Source organism: Oncorhynchus masou, chromosome 15 (assembly GCF_036934945.1).
Source record: "Oncorhynchus masou masou isolate Uvic2021 chromosome 15, UVic_Omas_1.1, whole genome shotgun sequence".
Taxonomy (NCBI): Eukaryota; Metazoa; Chordata; class Actinopteri; order Salmoniformes; family Salmonidae; genus Oncorhynchus; species Oncorhynchus masou.
Window position 1 is genome coordinate 27,985,679 of NC_088226.1, and position 24,015 is coordinate 28,009,693.

The 24,015-nt window shown below is 40.5% G+C and overlaps 1 protein-coding gene and 1 long non-coding RNA gene across 4 annotated transcripts; both read right to left on the reverse strand.

The window, feature by feature from the left end:
• Positions 1–907: 907 nt before the first annotated feature.
• LOC135556077 (transmembrane protein 11, mitochondrial-like) lies at positions 908–4,624 on the reverse strand. 2 transcript variants are annotated; one of them, XM_064988984.1, is made up of 2 exons: positions 4,528–4,624; positions 908–3,111 (listed from the first exon to the last, which is right to left on the reverse strand). In XM_064988984.1, exons 1-2 carry the CDS (start codon positions 4,572–4,574, stop codon positions 2,595–2,597), a joined length of 564 nt encoding a protein of 187 aa, XP_064845056.1. In that variant the 5' UTR covers positions 4,575–4,624; the 3' UTR covers positions 908–2,594. The 2 variants fall into 2 exon arrangements, with proteins under 2 accessions (XP_064845056.1, XP_064845058.1); XM_064988986.1 differs by lacking the exon at positions 4,528–4,624 and adding an exon at positions 3,822–4,168.
• A 2,183-nt stretch (positions 4,625–6,807) lies between these two features.
• LOC135556078 (uncharacterized) lies at positions 6,808–23,931 on the reverse strand. 2 transcript variants are annotated; one of them, XR_010457942.1, is made up of 5 exons: positions 13,977–23,931; positions 12,956–13,052; positions 12,646–12,835; positions 7,915–8,019; positions 6,808–7,158 (listed from the first exon to the last, which is right to left on the reverse strand). It is a non-coding gene; the product is annotated as an uncharacterized LOC135556078 (long non-coding RNA). The 2 variants fall into 2 exon arrangements; XR_010457941.1 differs by having other exon boundaries at positions 12,956–23,931.
• Positions 23,932–24,015: the final 84 nt, after the last annotated feature.

Genomic DNA, 24,015 nt, shown 5'->3' on the forward strand with positions numbered 1-24,015 from the left:
GCTGCAAAACCTGACAATTTCAAATAATATTCCTAAAAACCAAATACAATTGGTTAGAAACAACACAAATTAATATTGCTCTCCCTGAAATTTCCAAAGACCTACAACAGCTTATTAATTTACTAGTGAGACATTACATTTTTTTTTCTTGTAACCCGGCCAAGTCGCGTTGCTGTTTATGTAAAATACAACATGTAAGATTTCTATTTTACATAGCAAACAACCTGATTAAGATTAAAAAACACCATAAGACTACTGGCACCATTTGGGAATCAGATCCATATACACCGAGCATCCTCAAATGGCAGCTTCATTCAATAGTACTTGTAAACACCAGTCTCAACGTCAACAGTGAAGAGGCGACTCAGGGATGCTGGCCTAGGCAGAGTTTTTTTTAATTTTTTAAAGGCTATATCTCAGACTGGCCAATAAAAAGAAAAGATTAAGATGGACAAAAGAACAGACACTGAACAGAGGAACTCTGCCTAGAAGGCTAGCATCCCAGAGTCGCCTGTTGACGTTGAGACTGGTGTTTTGCGGGTACAGGCAGTTAACCCACTGTTCCTAGGCCGTCATTGAAAATAAGAATTTGTTCTTAACTGACTTGCCTAGTTAAATAAAGGTTAAAAAATTTTTTTTTTTAAATGAACCTGCCAGTTGAAGACTTGTGGGGCATCCTTTTCTCAAACTAGACACTAATGTACTTGTCCTCTTGCTCAGTTGTGCACTGGGGCCTCCTCTTTCTATTCTGGTTAGACAGTTTGCGCTGTTCTGTGAAGGTACACAGCGTTGTACGAGATCGTTAGTTTCTTGGCAATTTCTCAGAACAATAATAGACTGACGAGGTTTCCTTTGTTTCTGGCCATTTTGAGCCTGTAATCAAACCCACAAATGCTGACGCCCCAGATACTCCAAAGGCCAGTTTTATTGCTTCTTTAATCAGAACAGTTTTCAGCTGTGCTAACATAATGACAAAAGGATTGTGTAATGATCAATTAGCCTTTTAAAATGATAGCTAATTCAAGTTTAACACAACATGCCATCGGAACACAGAAGTGATGGTTGCTGATAATGGGCCTCTGTACACCTATGTAGATATTCCAGAAAAAAAATCTGCCGTTTACAGCTACAATAGTAATTTACAACTTTAACAATTATCTACAAAGTATTTCTGATCAATTTGGTGTCATTTTAAAGGACAAAATTATTTTGGTTTTCTTTAAAAATTAGGACATTTCTTCCCCCCCCCCCTTTTTGAATTTTACCCCCAATTTCGTGGTATCCAAATGTTTTAGTAGCTATTATCTTGTCTCATCGCTACAACTCCCGTAAGGGCTCAGGAGAGACGATGGTTGAAAGTCATGTGTCCTCCGATACACTAACCCAACCAAGCCGCACTGCTTCTTAACACAGCGCGCATCCAACCCGGAAGCCAGCCACACCAATGTGTCGGGAGGAAACACTGTGCACCTGGCAACCTTGGTTAGCTCGCACTGCGTCCGGCCCGCCACAGGAGTCGCTGGTGCGCGATGAGACAAGGACATCCCTACCGGCCAAGCCCTCCCTAACCTGGCCGATGCTAGGCCAATTGTGCGTCGCCCCATGGACCTCCCGGTCGGTTACGACAGAGCCTGGGCGCAAACCCAGAGTCTGATGGCACAGCTGGCGCTGCAGTACAGCGCCCTTAACCACTGCGCCACCCGGGAGGCAAAACTAGGACATTTCTAAGTGATTTCAAACTTTTGAAGGTTAGTGTATGTCCCTTACATACACAACCCACTCATACACTCACAGCAAGTCCCCACAAAGAGCTCCATTTGGACAGGATTTTTACCCATGACTGCATGTGTATAAAGGACAAGACAGACCAACACAATTGTGGCGAATCAACATGTAGAGTAGTTGAGAAATTAATAAAGGCAATAGGACTTGCTGCGCTCGTGTTGGTCTGTCTTGTCCTTAACTTTGACTGGTGAGGGATTACCAAAAAAGTATGTTTTAAAGGTCTTGACTTTGTCTTTGTTCCAAAGAGTGAGTAAACCTAAAATAGGTAAACCTAAAAATCTGAAAACAAAGGTAGTGTTATTGCCTTTGTGATTCAAGACATGGTGTAGAATTTCTTTAATGAAAAATAAAATACAGAAAGGAGAGTTTGAAATATTCTAATGTTTAATGAAAGGGTGACGTACTGATCAGCAAGAAAGGGATACAGTAAAACTACAAGGAATAGACAAATGTTGGTAATACTTAAGTCTGTCCATTTCAACTGCAACACGATTCAGTCTATTTATTTTTACTTAGCTACCCTTGTGCACTAACTTAGTGTATTGAGGGGTACAGGGACGGGGAAGAGGCACAAGGGTTCCATATGGATAAGTGCACTGGTGATGTCACTTACAAGTAAAGAAAATTAGAAGGTAAAAATAATTCCTTCTAGATTTAACTATATCCATCAAACAAGCTCAAAATGAAGCGCCCGCTCAAGTGGGGTGGGGGGGTTAGGGGCAAACCCTTGACTGTGCGCATGGCTTCCACTTGGCGGACTCTTTCTTTTCCTGTTATATATATTTTTTAAAAACCTCTTCAGAGTGTGCTCATACCGCGTAGAGTTCGTAGATCTTCTTGGCGCAGTAGGCCAGGGCGGCCAGCGCTATCGTGTTGTGGAGTCTCTTTCTGTGGATGTCGTCCCTGCGCACCAGCACCACTGGCGTGGAGGTGGTGAGTGTGTGCAGGGGCAGCCGCGAGAGTTTTTGGCTGTTGTACTCCACCTGGTACTTGCAGCAGGGATCGAACTGCCAGGAGATTCCATAGAGTGTGGAGCATGCCACGCTGAGGGCACCAGTGGGCAGTGCTACGTAGCGCGAGTATTCGGGCGGTAGTGAGAGCGGCGTCAGGAGGCAGGCGGTACCAGACAGCACGGCCATCTTGTGCAAGCAGTTGCCCACGGCGATCCAGCGGGCCGTCTCGTCTCCAATGCGCGTGGGCTCGATCACAATGTACTTGTACTGTGCCTCCAGTGCCTGCTCCAGCTCGTACTCAAACTGGTCCTGCGCATTCTCCCCGTTGTAGATCTCGTGAACGATGTAGCAGTCCGTTGCCGCCATCACTCCCCTGTGCACAGAAAGAGATTATAAATAGTAAGTAGATGGAAAATATCATTTTCCAAGCTTCATAGCAATAGTGCAGCTTCGGGGCCTAAGGAAAGTGGTTGCACCATTTTTTAATGATGATGTAAAGATTGATCTATTTATTGCCTTTACCTCCCCTTTCCTACCTCATTTGCACATGCTGTATATAGACTTTTTCTACTGTATCATTGATTGTATGTTTGTTTATTCCATGTGTAACTGTTGTTGTATGTGTCAAATTGCTTTGCTTTATCTTGGCCAGGTCGCAGTTGCAAATGAGAACTTGTTCTCAACTAGCCTACCTGGTTAAATAAAGGTGAAATAAAAAAAGATAAAAGATGAATACCACTTGTGAAGAAATAAGGGGAACATCTACTTTTTTAAATTGACATATAGTCCATGACCTTGATATCAGATTACTGCACAACAACTTTTTCAGCACAATGCATGGTAAAAACAAGACACTTTTGTGTTACTTTGACATGTGTTGTCTGTGCATGTTTGACATAAATAAGAGCTGTTGAATCAAAGGGAAAGTAGAGTTATGTTCTCGCGTTTAAAAATTCTCAGAGTTCACTAACTAGGCATCAGTCACTGTCAAGTTGCCTATTAGTAATAAGCTATGGTATTAATGCTAACGTAGCTATGGGCAATAAACAATATGTGGGAGAAAACAAATGCAGCTATACTCACGTGTAAAACTCAAAACTCGAATCCTCCACTTTGCAAACATTATGCCCCGCGCAAGAGTGCGAACTAGCTTCTAACAAGGTTCACATGGTTAGCTAAAGCCTGCGTTCGTAAATTCACCCTGGCTGAGCACACTGAGTCAGACACGCCAGAGCGAATTACGAACGAACCCATCAAGTAGCTAACTACTGTTAGCTAGCTAGCGTAAACAAAACTCGAGGTTAGCGAACATGTTGATCATTCACAGCTGTTTCAACAATTCCAGTAACATCTATATTAGTTGTTGTGCTGTATTGGACGCAGCTTTGCATGACGTTACATTGATTAGCTCCACCACTGTTTGGAAGCTTGCTGCTCTGAAAACTAGCTAATACGTAAATTGCAAGCGGTGAGTAAACGTTGTGTAATACTAGCGCATATCAAATATATCGGTCGTATATCTACTTTGTAACGTTACGGCATGTTTTTACACTATTTTAGTTGGATGGCTAACCTATCCAGAACTTGATTTTGAAGCTTTGATGAACAGGCTAGCAAACATGCTAATCAAAACATCACATGAGCAGTTGTGGAGGAAGGAATTCGGGAAAGTGACAGCTGCATTTTGCTTTTAAAAGCCATATGTTGGAATAGTGAATGTGTGGCGTATCATACAATAGACATTGGACACAAATAGTCGTGATTATGGCAACGGTTGAGTAGAACTGACCTCTCCCTGTTGACTTGGACACCGCGCCTCCTTCCCAACGACGCCATCTTGGAGAACCAACACACGACTGTGGTCGACGCAGTGCAAGCTAGGATATGTAGTGTATGCAATACTTCCAATACACTGCTAAGACGACTTCATGTACTTTGTCGTACTACATTTTCCATAATTAATTTAATGCATGTAGGATGTACCACTCATTATTTACACCATGTAAATGTAGAGGTCAGTTTAATTTACTACACTAGTACCGTGACGTAAACTGTAATGCAAAATGTGCTCAACACAAATGCGGTAAATGCTGCATACACAAATCATGTTCATGTCTTGTGTAACAGTTGGGAAATGACCAATCGCAAGCAAGGACAACACTATGGGACTCGACTAGGACAAACCATTCTATAGCCAGGTTGGTATACTCATCCGTATTGTGTCCTGTCCTATCCAAGCTTCTCTAGTGAGTTGATCTCTGGTTTAAATCACACACATGCTGTAGAACACTACACTGGGAAGTGTAAACCAAGGTGACATGTGCAAATCTTTAGTACTCCCTGCCTCCCTCTCCAATATATTACATTAAAGGTGCACCTTATTAATTCAATCACCATGATCACATGGAGTAAAACAAACATACAGTCAATAATACAGTATAAACAAGTCTATATACGATGTGAGCAAATGAGGTGAGATAAGGGAGGTAAAGGCCACGGTGGCAAAGTAAATACAATATAGTAAGTAAAACACTGGAATGGTAGATTTGCAATGGAAGAATGTGCAAAGTAGAAATAAAAATAATGGGGTGCAAAGGAGCAAAATAAATTAATTAAATACAGTAGGGAAAGAGTTGTTTGGGCTAAAATATAGGTGGGCTATGTACAGGTGCAGTAATCTGTGAGCTGCTCTGACAGTTGGTGCTTAAAGCTAGTGAGGGAGATAAGTGTTTCCAGTTTCAGAGATTTTTGTATTTCGTTCCAGTCATTGGCAGCAGAGAACTGGAAGGAGAGGCGGCCAAAGAAAGAATTGGTTTTGGGGGTGACAAGAGAGATATACCTGCTGGAGCGTGTGCTACAGGTGGGAGATGCTATGGTGACCAGCAAGCTGAGATAAGGGGGGACTTTACCTTGCAGGGTCTTGTAGATGACATGGAGCCAGTGGGTTTGGCGACGAGTATGAAGCGAGGGCCAGCCAACGAGAGCGTACAGGTCGCAATGGTGGGTAGTATATGGGGCTTTGGTGACAAAACGGATTGCACTGTGATAGACTGCATTCAATTTGTTGAGTAGGGTATTGGAGGCTATTTTGTAAATGACATTGCCAAAGTCAAGGATTGGTTGGACGGTCAGTTTTACAAGGGTATGTTTGGCAGCATGAGTGAAGGATGCTTTGTTGCGAAATAGGAAGCCAATTCTAGATTTAACTTTGGATTGGAGATATTTGATATGGGTCTGGAAGGAGAGTTTACAGTCTAACCAGACACCTAAGTATTTGTAGTTGTCCACGTATTCTAAGTCAGAGCCGTCCAGAGTAGTGATGTTGGACAGGCGGGGCAGGTGCGGGTAGCGATCGGTTGAATAGCATGCATTTAGTTTTACTTGTATTTAAGAGCAGTACACTAGGAAACTTTAAATGTAGAATGCACTTTTAAATGATTGTAAATCAACATTTCAATTATTAGCCAGTTTAAAATAAGAGACAGATAGGCATCGAAAATAATCAGTCTGCAGACTTTATACCCATCTCTATCAGACAGTAGACCTAGAGAGCCAACCTCTGAAGACTCATCAGTTTTACTGCCTACCTGACCAGTATGCATTCAGTCACCAAGCAAATAGTATATCTCAAAGCCAGAGAGAATCCCTACTGCAGTTTAAGATACTCAGCAAATAAAAATACAAAGGGTAAAACCTGTCACTTGATATTGGAATTTTGTTTTCTGCTTTCTTAAGCCATGCTTGTAAACTGTATAGACAAAATGTCAAGTTTTGAACTGTAGTAGAACAGCCCTGAATTAGTGCTTTTACAGACAGAAGATCACCAACTGTCAATGAAGGTTCTACTAAGCATTTCACTCCAGTAAGCTGTTCCCTTCCTCCTGCCATTGTTCACTCCTCTTCAAGGACCAGCCAAGACAGGATAGATGAAAGCAATACTGCCAAAGCGTGTTGGAGACATTGCTTCTTACAGTACAAAAAACAGGATTCCTGCACACAGTCTTGCTAATGTATATATAAGACAGCCTTGGGGGCAGAAAGACTCGGCAACATTCCTTTGTTTTTACACACACACACACACACGTCCATGCCCATGGACAGGCCGCAAGTAATGACAATGGCACTCGGACAGTTCCTCTACCACTGCTCTCCAACAGGAAGTCTTTATGTCCGTAGAGATATGTCTAGTATAGTTGCCCTCTCCCTTACCACCCCCATAAAACAGAGCACAAAGCCCTACAAACCAAAAGCATGAGCCCATGCTTTCTACCTCAGTCTCTCTTCGCTACTCTCTATCATAGGGTCACATTGGGTGGATGTGCTCCAGGTATTGAGGTTGGGGATTCTCTGACTTATTTCTAGATGTACCAGCAGGTCAGGTGAGCCTTCAGATCCTCTTCCACAGCAAAATCCATGGCACCTGCAAACAACAGAATATTGCCATTTAATGTAGGAATTGTATTGTAGCTTGAGTTTACAAAGTAATTGTCTTTGTCTCTGGATTTATTTTAATACATGCAGTAAGCAGGGACTGCAGATGAAGTGCTTTATTACATTTTATTTGATATAAAGATTTAAATGGTAACATTCCGGTCTACACAGATCTTCAAACAAAACATGTTTTAATTTCCTTATTCCTCTTATCTCTACCATAACTGCTCCCTTGATATTACCCACCAGCACTCTGAGCTGAACTCATCTGGCAAAGCACTGAATAAACAGGCCAATGCTTGGATTTCCAGAATTACAAGCAACGTTCATATTGCTAGGCTGCGGTTTATAAAGAGAACTAGATGGGAAAGAGTCCAAACTGTCCAATAAAAGCAGTTTATCGGCTGCCAGCTTAGGAAACTATTTACTATCTCTTACTGGGTTAAAGATGTCCAAAAGACTTCTCTCCATACACAGCATGAGCTGAGCAGCTCCAGATTGCAAGAAGGTCCTCCTGCAGAATTGTTGTGATATTGCAAACGATGGGTAACATTAGGAGTTGTTTCTGGACAAGGCCATGGGCTCAAATGCCTAACGACTAATACTGGGACTTTTGGACTCCCATCACTTATCTGAAAGGCCCAGATAAATATAAAAAAGATCTAGGGATATAATAGGAGTGAGGGTGTAGCGTCTATTTTGGCATTGGGCCATGGTTCCATTCCATATTGTCAGACAGTCGAACCTTGGTAATGCCTCTCCCTCTGTAGGCGTCTGGAACCTCCGTATGCTGCAGGTCCAGTCTTCTTCCCGACATACTCATACAAGAGGACCGCACAGTCATGAGAGCCTGGGACCAAAGAGAGAAGGGTTTATTTAGAAGGGTGCAATCTTTCAGAATAGAAACTTAAGACAATGTAACACATTTATATGCTAAATAAGTTGTCATGACTTATGCATAATATGGAGTTGTCTGCTCTAGGGCTACACCATTCACGACTATTAAAAAGGTCTGTACACATCAGTCTGATTCTCCATCAGACCTCAATTAAAGATCAAAGATAGGAGTGCGGGCAGATAAGAGGAATTTATTTTTAGAGAAAGTTAAGCAGATTCACTCATCAGTATTTTTTGAGCAAATGTGCATGCACATAAACTGGCAAACTGAGAAGAACAACATTTTAGATGCGTGACAGCAAGAGCATTCAATTCACCCGTTCAACGCCAGAAAGCTAACAATTAGCCTCGTTGGCTAACGCTAAAAAAAATATTTGGCTATACTACTTGAGTTCTAGTTAGTAGCTTTTTGTCCGTTTGTTGACTAACAACGACCATTAGGAAAAAGTAAGCTCCTTTTCTAAATTACAGTTTGACTGCAGAGGTAAACTAGCGCAAAAGATTATGAAAACGTTGGTTAGCTAACTAGCTTAACCACACTCTTTGGTAAACAGCTGTTAGCGCCCCCAGAGTTTCAAGAGGTTATTTCATTTTTGGATGAAAAACGTTCCCGTTTTAAACAAGATATTTTGTCACAAAAAGATGCTCGACTATGCATATAATTGATAGCTTTGGAAAGAAAACACTCTGAATTTTCCAGAACTGCAAAGATATTGTCTGTGGGTGCCCTAGAACGGGAGCTACAGGCAAAACCAAGATGAAACGGCAACCAGGAAACCAGCAGGAATTTTGAGGCTCCGTTTTCCATTGTCTCCTTATATGGCTGTGAATGCGAGAGGAATGAGCCTGCCCTTTCTGTCGTTTCCCCAAGGTGTCTGCAGCATTGTGACGTATTTGTAGGCATTTCATTGGAAGATTGACCATAAGAGACTACATTTTCCAGGTGTCCGCCCGGTGTCCTCCGTCGAAATTGGTGCGTCTTTTTCAGCTGCTGGTATTTTTCCATGCGATTCTGAGGGGAAAGCAAGCTTCCACGAACTGCATATCAATGCATATCAATGAAGAGATATGTGAAAAAACACCTTGAGGATTGATTCTAAACAACGTTTGCCATGTTTCGGTCGATATTATGGAGTTAATTCGGAAAAAGTTTGACGTTTTGGTGACTGAATTTTCGGTTTGTTTCGGTAGCCAAATGTGATGTACAAAACGGAGCGATTTCTCCTACACAAAGATTCTTTCAGGAAAAACTGAACATTTTCTATGTAACTGAGAGTCTCCTCATTGAAAACATCCGAATCTCTTCAAAGGTAAATGATTTTATTTATTTGGTTATCTGGTTTTTGTGAAAATGTTGCGTGCTAAATGCTACTCAAAATGCTAAGCTAGCTTAGCATACTCTTACACAAATTAGTGATTTGCTATGGTTAAAAAGCATATTTTGAAAATCTGAGATGACAGTGTTGTTAAGAAAAGGCTAAGCTTGAGGGCAGGCGCATTATTTTCATTTTATTTGCGATTTTCAGAAATCGTTAACGTTGCGTTATGCTAATGAGCCTGAGGCTTTATTCACGATCCTGGATCCGGGATGGGGAGTATCAAGAGGTTAAAAGTGAAAACACGTAACATTACCATTTAGTCGTATGGTCAACTGTCGCTTTTCATCGCGTTCTACTGTTATCGGAGTGTTGATTTCGGTGACATTCATGTGTAGCCATGGCCTTTCGTCGTCCTTTCGCTAACTTATTTGATTGAGGTGAAATGGATCTCAAAGCGATTAAATCACAGCCACCTCAAACTCAGAAGAATCAATATCCAGCAAAACACTCAATCATCCGCCTAGGAAGTCTACTGTAGATCACATGGTCTGAGAGGACCAATGATTCTTGATTTGAGAATGGCCGCGTTCCAGGCCGCCTATATTGTTGTTTGGGTTGCGCATAATCTGTTTATCTTGTCATCAATTATCAGTTAATGTATCACATATTCATGGGGTTCATTCAATCAAGGTAAACACTTGGCTTACTACTACATTTGCAGAGATCTGACACACACACACACACACACGAGAAGAGCTTACCAAGAAAAACTTCAGTAAGGACTAATCAACAACAAAAAAGCCCTCAACAACAAAAAAGCAGAGGATCAAGGCACTCTTCATATAATTAATTAAAATGCATTTATTTGTATGGCATTTTCAATGGAAACAAATTTTAAAAGTTCTGATGTGTTTCGGCTGCATGGCCGTTGTCAGAGAGTACAAAGAAATTATAATACAATGCCCTCTTTTGAACAGCTTTTTCCAATCAGCCCTGATTTGAAAGAAGGAGTGGTTACAGTATTCATTGAACAACACCTAGTAAGCAATACTATACACATTAAAAAGTGAAATACTGTAGATATGTTATCAAAAATGCAACTCCAAGCTAGAAGCATCAGAACCCCTTGAAAGATTGTTCCAGCCTGGAATATGACTGGGCAAAGTGCCAAGAATAGGAGAGGCGATTCTCCATTCCATAGTACCCTAAAACACAGAAAACATGGACAACAACAGCCTAAACATAGTTGAGGGTAATAGAGCAAAAATGTCCACCAGATTACATCAAATAGACCTATCACAACCATACAGGAAAGGTGAGAAATCCATATCTTCATTTAAACCAGGGTACTTAGTGGCCTGTAGTTTGTAAATCTCAAAACGTTCCCTTTGGTTTAGCTGTTTAAGACGGTCGCCTTTTCCAATTGAGGCCAGAACATGATCAATACCCATAGATTGTAGGGAGGCAGGGTTGCAATGGTGTAAGGACTTGTAGTGCCTTGCCTTGGGGTAGTCTTCATTGCCTACCCGTATGGCGTACTTGTGTTCCGCTTAGCCATCTTGAAGACGTATTTTTGTCTGTCCAATGTAAAACACCTTGCACAGTGGATATTCCTATCTGTAGAAGACATGAGTGGCTTTGCAGTTAAAGAAATGCTTGACTTGATACTCCATTTTAGAAGCTGTGTCAACAAAAATCATTTTCTGTGCAATATTTCTGCAATGGTTGCACTTAAAGAGCCCTTGGATTTGTGGTCTAGCCACCAGGAAGATAGCTGTGAACTAATTTGTAATTTAGGGTAGGACATCTCTTAAAGCTTATGACTGGTGGCTCTGGGAAGACTTGGCATTGTAGCGTATCACTTTGGATGATTCCCCAATTATTTGTAATGATTATTTTAATGTTCTCTGCTTCAGTGCTGTATTTTGTAACAAAGTACACTCTCTCTGATACATCACGAGGTCCTCCCCTTTGCGATAAATTCTCTCTGTCAAGTCGTCCGGTCCTTATACCTGCATCTTTCAGGACCTGAGCACTGTAGCCCCGATTCAAGAACAATTCTCCAATTCAGCAGATTTGACACTGTAGTCTGTTTCCTGATCGCAAATTCTGTGGACTTTGGAATTGGCCATATTCTCTTTTAGCCTTTTGGGGTGAAAACTGTCTGCCCTCAGAATGGTAATCAATCCCAGTCTAAAACCCCAAACAGCAAGCAATGCAGGTGTAGAAGCACGGTGGCTAGGAAAAACTCTCTAGAAAGGCCAGAACCTAGGAAGAAACCTAGAGAGGAGCCATTTGTAGGCTTCCTAAAGATTGATGAATGCAAACTACCTTTGACATTTTTACTGCCTGTGTAACAGTATAGCTTCCGTCCCTCTCCTCGCCCCAACCTGGGCTCGAACCAGGGACCCTCTGCACACATCAACTGTCACCCTCGAAGCATCGTTACCCATCGCGCCACAAAAGCAGCGGCCCTTGCAGAGCAAGGGGAACCACCACTTCAAGGTCTCAGAAGCTAGTGATGTCACCGATCGGAACGCTATTAGCGCACACCACCGCTTACTAGCTAGCCATTTCACATCGGTCACCTGGGGGGTTTTCAAGATTCTTGTGGACTTTTGGCAGAAGATAAAAAAATAAAAGAAGCCATATGCAGACTGTCATTGAAAATAAATTTAAACTCATTGTCTGAAATGTAGCCATTCTCCTTAGCTTCTGTGAGGATCCCTTTCAATTCAGTGTTTAGGTCCTCTGTAGGGTTGAAGGTAAAAGATTGGTAGAATTCATCATTGTCTAATTGACAGTAGGCTTCTGTCACAAATTTGTCTTTACTCCACACTACTGTTGCGCCACATTTGTCTGCTTTTTTAACCATAATCCGTCCATTTTTGGACAATGATTCAACTGCATCTCTGTCTTAGAAAGGTTACATTGTGTTTGGTTAGAGTCAATTCTACCCTTAAATAGATTCTCCACATCAAATTTCAACTTCTTGGCAAATGTATTTAGTGTGGCATTCTGGACAATGGGACAAAAGGTGGACTTGGGCTTAAAATGTGTTTTTTAGGGGACAGAAACTGCCTAACCTGAAACACTGGTGTCTGTAAGTATCTTCATTTTCTTCTTCAGATAGCATTACAGTTAGTCTTCTCAACGGCACATATGTAACTCATGCCTGTCACCATTGATGGCCCTTGATAATGTCCCAATTTCAATATCTGTGGGATAATCACATTTTCCCAAGCACACAAATCTCTCACCTGAGCTGTCAATCTGTACAGTCAATTATGTCTGGTCCTTTTTCCCACCAGCACACCAGCAGCATGAGCGAAGTTTGGATGTGATCTCCCTCCATGCTCACTCCACATGCACGGTCTCAGGAATCATGCCAGCTTGCACTCAGATCACAGGTAGGAGTGGTGAAAGACGAGGTCGTAGTGAACGCTTTTTCTTTTTCAAAAACAACAGCAATGTGTGTGTTAAAACAGAGTTAAAAAAACAAAGAAATGGCAAGACCATACTTCTGGGCAAGACCATCTGGGCTCTCCTTTTACGGCCGGATCCAGATACCTTTATACTTATAAAACTGCAGAATTCCACTAACTGCTCTCCCAAGACACAGTCTCTGGAAACATTTCAAAGCGAGATAATGACACCCCCTCCTCTCCTGGAAGAGAAAGTATACATTTTGTTAGTATTCACTATGCTACATCTCAGCAACCCAAAAGTCTTAATTACAAACAAAACAGGATAATGATAAGTCCACTGTCCTCCCTCCAATCATTAATCATTTGTTTTAATCCACCATAACGTTTATGTGTCCTTTATTTATCATGTACTACCCTTAGACACGACAACATTTATCTTGCACCGAGTCTAACGATTTACTCCCATATATGACTGACCTCTATGAAAAGGAGAAGGGCCACAGTCTGGTACAAGTCAAAAGGACAGCCGTGAGTTGAGGAAGAGTGAGGAATTTGGGCTGAGGTCAGGTCAGATGAAGTGAGAAAGAACAAGCATCACTCAAGTCCTGTCTAGTAACAGAGATGTATTGGCTGTTCAGATGTGTAAGGAGGAGACTCCTTACATTGTGTAAATGTCTTTGTCTTATGCAGCTGTGTGACCCAGTGGGTGAATAAACTTGGTTTGAGCTTTACTAGTTTACTAATCTGTGAGTTTTTACTCTGTTTATTTAGAACCTAACAGTTGGTGCTGCGAGCAGGCCCCAAAAAACTCACCATTGAGAAATAGACTAACCCTCGGCTCCTCACGGAGGTTTGAAAAAATCTTTAAATGCTGTCCAAGAGTGTCAACTGTCTCTACCTGGCGTCAGTCCATATATGGGTTGTAAAAAGGGTGGTTTTTGGTGGAGGTCCGTTTTTCCAACCTCCCCCTGCTGCCCCTGGCTCACTTGGGTTTGGACACTTTCTAGTGAAATGTCCCTCTTTTCCACAGTTGTAACAAGCCAAGTTCTTCTCCTGTAGTGCTTGTTGTCCCACCCTGTAACTTCTTTCTACATTCTGCTAATAAAACTTCACTCAATGTGCCTTTTTAAAGTAAAATCTGCTACTTTGTGCCAGAGCGGTACCTGTTCCAGAATGTCCCTGCTCCCTTAGCCGCCATTATTTTCACCAGTCCAGTCAACGGATCGGGTAGACAAGGGTCACCCTTACTGCTTTTGGCTCCCATTATGAAACTCTGTCTATACATACACACACACACACTCAGACACAAACACACAAAACCCATAGTTTTTAATTAGGAATGTCTCCCTTTCTTATAATTCAAATGAGAGTTATTTATTTTTTATTTATTCTATGTAATTTTACATTTCATACCCACATGGTAGTTATGCAAATTTCCCAAGTATTTTTAAATCTATAGCTGGTTTCCCAATCATAATTAACTGTTTTACCAGTACACTGATTAATAAATGTTTATATTTTTCTAACCTGCAGGAATATTTTTGACTTGTACCTCAGGATCCTGTCCTGGAATCCCATAGCTCATGCATTTACATCTCACTGTCAACGGTGGGTGTAGCTGGTGCATAGAAGTCAGGCGCAGGAGAGCAGAGATGAGTGAACACGAAGTACTTTACTGAGGCAAGTAGTAAGACCAGAATGCAACAGCTTCACCAATACCAAATGCCCAAAACAAAGGCAGCACAAAGTACCACAAACAAAGTATGAAGTACCGGCTCCCACAAAACACAGGTAAACCTGGCACTAACCAGCCGGGAGCATGCCAATCTCGATAATAAACAATACCCCACACAGACATGGAGGGAACAGAGGGCTAAATACACATAGTAATTATGAGGAGACGTAAACCAGGTGTGCAGGAAAACAAGACAAAACAAATGGAAAATGAAAGGTGGAGCGGCGATGACTAGAAGACCGGTGACGCCCGAACAAGGAGAGGGGCCAACTTTGGCGGAAGTCGTGACACTTACGATCGCAACCCGTGGCATATTTCTTCAGGACTTTGCCCTGGTATCTCTACACTACCTCAGGATTTTATTCTGGAATCTCTTTCATCAGGATTCTGTCCTGGTATCGCCAAACCGTGACCTATTCCTATAACAGGATTTTCAAAAATTTCTTAGAACAGGATATTAAAAGTTCCTAGAACTTTCCCCAATTGGAGGTTGCGTTTAAGAAAATCAGTCTCACCCTTAACTCTGTATGTTCGGAATGGCGTATCCACTCAATGACGCTCCCTGCCGGTCCGAGGCGGGCCCCATCCTGCTCCACTTAGTCTGAGTGTGGGGCTCCCTGCCACATCTAACCCAGCCCCTGCGCACAGTTAACCTCTGTCTCCCCGGGATCAATCAGCAAGCGGAGTAAGCCATCTCATCCTCGTCTCCAATTTTTGTGGAATCTCTAACCAAAAGGAGAAAGACTATTCCTTCAAAACAACTTTATTATAAGATTTGCAACAATGAAGCAATCAACAATCACTAAGAATAGTGAGAGTTGAAAAGTACAATGAACAGAGATGTCTTTATCCTTTTATAGAAAGTACATCCTTTTATCTTTGTGACAGTTAGCATATGTGCAGAAACAGGCCCTGGGAACAGAGTTGTAAAAAGTAATTTCCTTGTCTGTGTAGATCCAATTTGTAAGTCCCTCTGGATAAGAGCGTCTGCTAAATGACTTAAATGTAAATGTAAATCAAGATAGCTGATATCGTCACCCCTCTCTGTGCCTCCCTGTACTTCCCACATAGATAAATTCTTGCCGATCGTAAACACAGGAGGTCACATACTGTGGTCGCACCCAAGCAGCTCATAAATCTGTACGCTCAGATTTATGACTAAGTCACAAGACAAGTCTGTATCATTAAAAATACTAAGATAACATATGTAATTCATCCTAACAGATGTAATTTCCAAACATTATGTGATTTTATGAGAACATGAAAATGACCATATATAAGTGCTCACTTGTCAAATAGTTAACAAAAATAAGGGTGTCATATTCTTCCTTGTGGGTGTATAAGAACACATTTTGATAAGATTTCATGTTTCTAAAATTCTGTCAGTTCCACTTTTAATCCATTGTACAGGATGCAAGCAGGTCACTGACGTTTCGACATCAAGCTGACCAATGTGCTTAGCTCCTGTTTATAGCCTCGTGGCCAATTGAGACACAACAATGTAATAACATTATAATGATGTTTCAAGGTAAATGGCCAATTCTAACACAAAACAATACTAATAATAATATAAACAATGTGTTTTGTTAATCAATAGGCCATACAATGCATTTGCAAACTATCGAGGATAACAAAAAAAACGTTTTGAAACTTATTTCCATTGTGGTCTTCTTGTTAACAAAATACATACTTCATCAATGAACAACAAATTAAAGATGGAAAACTAATTTAGTTAAAGCAGTTTGGAAAAGTCAGTATGGGTTGAGTGGATGGCGTATTGATGGTACAGTACAGCCAGGGAGAAAGTCTTCATCAAGGCCCATCTCTTTGTCCAACGTTCCCAGTTCCTCCATAGTAGCCTCTCCTCCGTAGGTAGCTGATCCTCCATAGCAGCCTCTCCTCCATAGGTAGCTGATCCTCCATAGTAGTCTGTCCTCCGTAGGTAGCTGATCCTCCATAGCAGCCTCTACTCTGTAGGTAGCTGATCCTCCATAGCAGCCTCTCCTCTGTAGGTAGCTGATCCTCCATAGCAGCCTCTCCTCCGTAGGTAGCTGATCCTCAAATTGTAGCCTCTCCTCCGTAGGTAGCTGATCCTCCATAGCAGCCTCTCCTCCGTAAGTAGCTGATCCTCCATAGCAGCCTCTCCTCCGTAGGTAGCTGATCCTCCATAGCAGCCTCTCCTCCGTAAGTAGCTGATCCTCCATAGCAGCCTCTCCTCCGTAAGTAGCTGATCCTCCATAGCAGCCTCTCCTCCGTAGGTAGCTGATCCTCCATAGCAGCCTCTCCTCCGGAGGTAGCTGATCCTCCATTGTAGCCTCTCCTCCGGAGGTAGCTGATCCTCCATTGTAGCCTCTCCTCCAGAGGTAGCTGATCCTCCATAGCAGCCTCTCCTCCGTAGGTAGCTGATCCTCCATTGCCGACAGTGAAGCACCCACTCCGGTGATGCTTCGGCTGCAGTAATAGAATTTGCAGTTGCTGCAGTTGTAGAAATTAATCATTTCCTTAGCCCCTTAGAATCCATAGAGGAGTGAAAATTAATTTTATACCGTCTTGTCCTGTCAATTATTTTCCTGTACTGTCCTGTCTTGATCCCGCAACACTTCTATAACCCCTGAACTTTCCTGTCCCTTCTTTTAAAAATCACTCCCATCTCGTGCTAATTTTTTGCAGAAATATGTAGGCTATTGTTTTTGTTTAGAAATTATTTAAGTAATGAAATATGCGACTGTAATATGTGGTTGTCTTTACCTATCTTAGTTTCAAAATGTTTTGGTACCCTTCCTCTAAGTAGTTACATACTTTTAAAATAACTACGGGAGTAAGGTTTTTGCAACAAATCCTCCCTTTGATTAAATATTATACATTCAAATCTACATCTAGTTTTATCAAACATAAAAAATAAAAATATGAATAAACTTTAACTAACCTTATTATAAATGTTTATCAGACTCTTCACCCATCATTAATCAAATCTAACCTTAACACCAACTGTTTTTAACCCTACATCAGAATCTTAATTCTACTTGTCAGGATTTTCTGTTAATCTTCATGAAAAAACAGTCTATACATTGAAACAAGAAAACATCTAAATTTCCTAAACATCAAATATGGTCTCCTCGCGAGTGAAAGGATCCGGATTCTTCTATTACGTCCAAGCCATATATTTTGTATTCCACTGGTCAGAGCTTAGGATTGGTCCATATATCTCCATCTGAGTGTCATCGAGTCCTGGAAATGATAACTTTCATACACGCAATCAACCACGTCCGTACAAAACTAACACAGTCACACAGGTGAAAGTAGCCCATACCACAGTAATCATAATTTTTCCATCTTCCAAACACACTGTCAACCCAATTATTCAGAGAAGTATCCACCCCTGAGTTAATTTCCAACTCGTGAACTAGGGTGTGTAAACCAGACAAGGCCTTGGTCACTGATCCATCCCAACTGTATATCCCGGAGTCAAACTACCTTCACTCCCACCCTCTTCAGCCAGCAAACATCCAAGACTATTCTATTCTGTCAAGTCATTCATTACATCTCTAATATAATTGGTGAAGCGCTGTGGATTTTCAATAGATATAATTGATCCAATCCACATTCTCATTGAGAGTGGACCACCAAAAAATACTTGACTCTAATCCTACCAGGATCTAATTTATAGCTTTTATCTCATCTGCCACCCTTGGAACCACAATGTTATTAATACAAACCCTATCATCAAAAGACCCAGTCGGGAGTACTTCTTTTCTCCCGTTTAGTCAACACCATGTCATGGTGTTGAATGAGTGTAAAAGACATTCTCAAATGTACCAGTACACATACCTCTGTTCAATTAGCCAGTAATACTCGGCCATCATGTCATTTTCCCACACAATCAACAGATGTGAGCCCTGGGCCTCCTTATCTTACTGAAATCCCCAGATCTCAACCAGCCTGCCAAATCACTCATTGGTCGCATCAGAAATAACATTATCTGTCCTATTGCAGTACTAATTTTGCCCCACATATTTCTCAGGAGTACTATACTGAATCAAATAGTAAACAGTCTCCCGTTGCCTCTGAAAGGAGGAAACTCCGATTTCAGAGGAACATGTGGATATAAATAGTGCAAATCCATACAACTTATTATCTGGTTTTTCCTGCTTCCATGAATAGCTTTACCATACAGGCTATTCCCCTTAGGTGAATAATTCAATTTCTGAACTATCCACACCGGCTCTTGGCTCTGGACAACTCCACAGTCAGTATCTGCTTTGTCAGGGACTTTGCTTGTATTCTGCTGACTATAGAGCAATCAGCTGCTCTAACTTTTTCTACCTGGAATGCACTAGGTTATCAACTGAAACCCTTACTTTCACTACACTCCATCTCCTTCCATGCTGGGTATGTAGATTTATGTAGCCTTCTCACATGATGTGAGCTATAACATGTTTCCATGAACCACACAGAGACTTGCATAGATGTCTTCCATAATAGCGACTCTTAGTCCTGAACTGCCAAGGAGTCAGAGACACCACTTGGTCTATATAGAACTCCACTGAGACATCCCTCCCTATCCTACTCACACTTCCTGTTTATCCAGATTAAGTGATCTCTTATGCTTGGTTAATACTAATTTCTCCTTGTTTAATTATGTCAATATTACCCTCTGGTCTTCTCGGGTTCATGGTGCAGCAATAAGATCTCCAACCATACAGCATAGGATGGACAGCTCACCTATAAAGCCCCACCCTCTTCCAGAAAACACATCATTAGCAAGAGTCAGACACATTTTCACTTCTATGAACAAGAACAGTGAGGAAAGGACAGGTAAGGTATTTTTCATTTGAGAGATGGCCCCCAGAATTCTGTTAATTCCAGTTCTCCTCTCAAACTCTTATTGTTTGACAGTGGCAATGTGTCTTACCCTCCCGCAGTGTGATATGAATCCGGGTAGGTCTTTCTGCTAGCTGTCACCAGAAGTCCTTCGTATGGTCTCCCCAACAGGCATCAGGGACTGGATTGAGTGACTTCACCTGTAATTCACCTGTAGTGCATAAAATCTTGGACATACAGGTTTGGTTAACAAACAGTTTCTCATTTGTTCTATCTTTCCCATATACCTACTTGTGAGCTAATAATTATTATTTTTATCAGTTAATTATCCCGTAGGTCACATCCTATCCTAGAACACAATTTACCCATCCCCCCCTTTGTTACCTGGCTCTGCCCAGGTAACAACCTTGCCTACTCTTAAACAATAACTTAGGTAAGATTAGTAAATTATCCTTATGTCTGACATCATCATGTAGGAGCCCTTTTAATTTTCCACATGTCCAATTCTCCCTTGGGCTGTCCTGTCCTGTCCTGTCAATCCTGTACCAATTTCCTGTCAAGTTTCTTATCTACTTTTAAGAAGTATCTGTGCTACTCATATACTTTCCTAAATATATATATTTACCAATTTAAACCGTAACCCCTTTCTCTCATATCTCTCAAATAACACTAAGCTTCTGTTTGACTTTATCTAAAATCATTGATTTTAGAAAAAACATGTCTGAGTGGCAATCTCTAAAGTCCTTACATTTTAGATAAAGTTAAAAAAAACTCCTAATAATCAAACAAGGTAATATATGTTGCCAAGTGTGGAATACCTTATCTTCAGTAATTTATCACCCCTAAGAACTGAAACGTATTTTTCTATGTAATTCCCTGCCCTATTGGCTTAATATATCTCCTATCCAAACCTCAATGTATCTTATCTTCCCCTATTTATTCTCAATTATAAATATGATTTATTTTCTCTCTGTTATAATACCAAATCAATAATAGCCCATTCAAAAACTTCATAGCTAATATTGTAAATCAGAATCCTGAAACACTTTCTCTTCAGTGATTCAAACAATAATTCTAAACCCCTAACCAAAACTCCATTATAATGAATTTACCTTAAAACTAGTAACTCAATATGACCACATTCATTATACAAACAACTCTCCCCTGAGGTTGATCAGACCTCAAAAGATAGTCACGATAAGGTCAATAGGTCATTCCACCCTTGTATAGTAATGTTCCATACTACATTAGATATATTAAAGAACCCTTTGTCCTTAAAATCAATCAATTCACTTGTGTAATTAAAACTCATAAAATAAAAACCCATAAAGTCCCATATGTGAGCGTGCCTCTTTAAAATACCTTTGCACTAAAACAAATAGTCCTAACAAATGTTTTATGTGTATATATTTGCAAACCTTAATGATTAATCAAAACTTCCAGGCCTTTTTTCAATTTGGTCGTTTATGGCCTCATTCTCCCCAAGATTATAATCCCAGGAAACATCCAAAATTGAGACACCCAAACATCAATTTTCCCAGAAGAACACAACACTCCTTACTAGCATTCACTATGCTACTTCGATTCAGAACCTCAAAAGTGAACTATAAACTAAACCTAATGATAATTCCCATTTCACTCAAATCATTAATCATAAGTTTTAAACAACGTCAATGTATATGATTACTTAAATGAACATGCTATCCTTAGATACAATTTAACCCGATAACATTATTATCCAATGTATTACTTTTTCCCTCTGCCGCAAATGTCGTACATTTCTCAGTGTAAGAAATCCGTAACTTAATCCCAGATATTTAATAAAAATGTAAACGCATTTTCCCCTTGCCTCCTTCAACTCACATATTTTAGATAACTTCCATCCGTCCCGGTATAAAGAATCCTACTTAAACACACCAGAACAAATGCTTAATTAAGTTAAATCAACTCCTATAATAACCAATCTTCAGTAACCAAGTTAACAAACCACTTTTATCAGCAAAAACTTACTACTATAATGCTTCAGATGACAAAATTACTCAGACTCACGTTTACATCTCAATAAAACAAAACATCTGCGTGTTCCTCAAGAAAAACCAACTTGCCCCTGTTACAGATGTCTACGTATCAAGGGAAAAGCTCAAATAACCAAATTCAACCTAGCTAGTTTCCCGAAACATATGCAATTATGTTTTACTATAGAGGTTGCTTTTCAACATTAATACCTTAACATTGTTCCCCATAATGGAAACAGTGCTCAAATTCACTGGTGTTACATAAACAATCAAACCAGGAATCAATAACCATCAGAATCCATTATCACAATGTTTTACGATTCAGACATTCAATCTCCCTTTCTCATAGCCTAATTACAGTCCAAATAAACGCCACAAATCAATGATGCCCACCTAGCGAATCAGCTGCTAGTTTTTATCATCTTTTCTGACGACTCACCTACTCCTTTTAAAAATGTATATGGACTTTTTTATCACCTTCTGAAAAGTGACTCAAAACAATAATGCACGCATTTTCCTTCTAAAAGACACAAACAATTTTCTCCGTTACCCCCAGTCCGTGGCGACAAAAGTGCCTCGCGAGTGATGTCATCAACAAGCGCTCAACCTCGACTCAATTCGCAACGATTTTCAATGAATTGTAAATAATTGTTGGCTGTCTGCAGCAACAGTATTTCGGGTTCGATAAACCAAACCTAATTTATCACATCTGTTGAATCCTGAATTATATTTTACAACATCAATCAACATCTCTCACCTCCCAATTCGGTAATTTTATAAGAACATTTCGATGGGCACAAATCTATAGTAATTGTTTCTCCGTTATTATTCAGAATTCATTTGATTTAAGTTACTGTCCCGTCTTTGATTTAACATTTTAATTACGACTCTATTCCCAATATATTATTCCCAACAGATCATTTAGTGAACAGACATCGTCTTGCATCAAAATTCGCTTCGTTCTTATTTTAAGTTGAACGAATTAGTCTTTCAATTTGAACCAAACAAACTATTTACAACTTTCAGTTTATATCTTATACCAATACAAGTGACTATAACTTTCTCTGCAAAACAATTAGTTGTTTCACAACTGGACATGATCGGGAGTCCCATAGGGTGGTGCACAATTGTCCCAGCGTCATCTGGGTTAGGGGAGGGTTTGGCCGGGGAGGCTTTACAAGTAGGCAGTCATTGTAAATAAGAATTTGTTCTTTAACTGACTTGCCTAGTTAAATAAAGGTTAAATAAAAAATAAATAAAATGTGGCATCCAGTGACTTCCTTATGCTGTCAGGATGGCTGTTGTAGGTTGTATATATCATGTAGTATGACTATATGAAACAGTGACTGATTACTATTTTATATTCTTCTTTAAAGGCACTGCATTATATACCAGCAGAACCTGTTGGACCAACACTAGACTGTTGTGGCATTATTTGTAAGTTCTCTTATTAGCTGCAGATCATATGTAAGACTCAAATGGAACTGTTTTTTATTTTTCCTTTATTTTACTAGGCAAGTCATTTAAGAACAAATTCTTATTTTCAATGACAGCCTAGGAACAGTGGGTTAACTGCCTGTTCAGGGGCAGAACGACAGATTTTGTACCTTGTCAGCTCGGGGATTTGAACTTGCAACCTTTCAGGTACTAGTCCAATGCTCTAACCACTAGACAACACTGAAGGACAAAGCCATTGTGGCCAGCCTCAATTGAGGGCTATGCGTCACATTTACATTTCTGTCATTTAGGAGAAACTCTTATCTAAAGTGACTTAAATAAGCAATTAGAGTTAAGTGCCTTACTCAAGGGCACATCTAGTCGGCTCGGGTATTCAAACAGCGACCTCTATGAAAAAAACTGCAGAAAACAAAATACTTTGAGAAGAACTATGGCAAAGTAAATACTGGCCCAAGGCTCTTAATCACTAGGCTATCTGCCCCTCATGAACCTCAATCAAGAAGACACAGCCCATGGTCCAGGTGTTGATTTCACACCTCATCAAGAGGTTTGGAGAAACACGAGTGTTCTACAGTTGTTACATCATTAATAATGGTCCTAGTGAAGGGAATTGTGAGTTTGTGATTCTTTAGTAAACATTGTACCTTTTATTTTTGTCTTTTCTGTTTATCCCTCTTTTCTTTCAGCCCAACATCTGAGACAAAACTGTCTACATCGGTTTCTTTGCCTCAAGTATTCAGAGGGTAAAGGCTGTAAGTTAGGTTTTAATTTGGAAACTCACTGCATTATCTATCATGCAGGAGCTCAACTATTTCCACTGAAATGGAGCCCTTGAAGGTGAAATATTTTTTGACAGGTTTGACCAAATCCTAGCCATATTGAACACAAAGGGTCTTTTATCTTCAAGGACGCTTGGTACACCCAAGGATGACGCCACCATCTTTCTACTGGTTTCCTTGAGGAACACCTCAGGAACCTGAGAAAGCGGAGACCAGGACAGTTCAACTCGACTGCTGCACCCACCGAAGCTGACAGACCAAGCAGGAATCCTGTCTTGCCTGGAAAATGTTTCAGTGTATATATATACACACATATACATATATATATTATATAATATATGTATATGTGTGTATATATATATATATATATATACTGAAACAGATTATCAAGCTC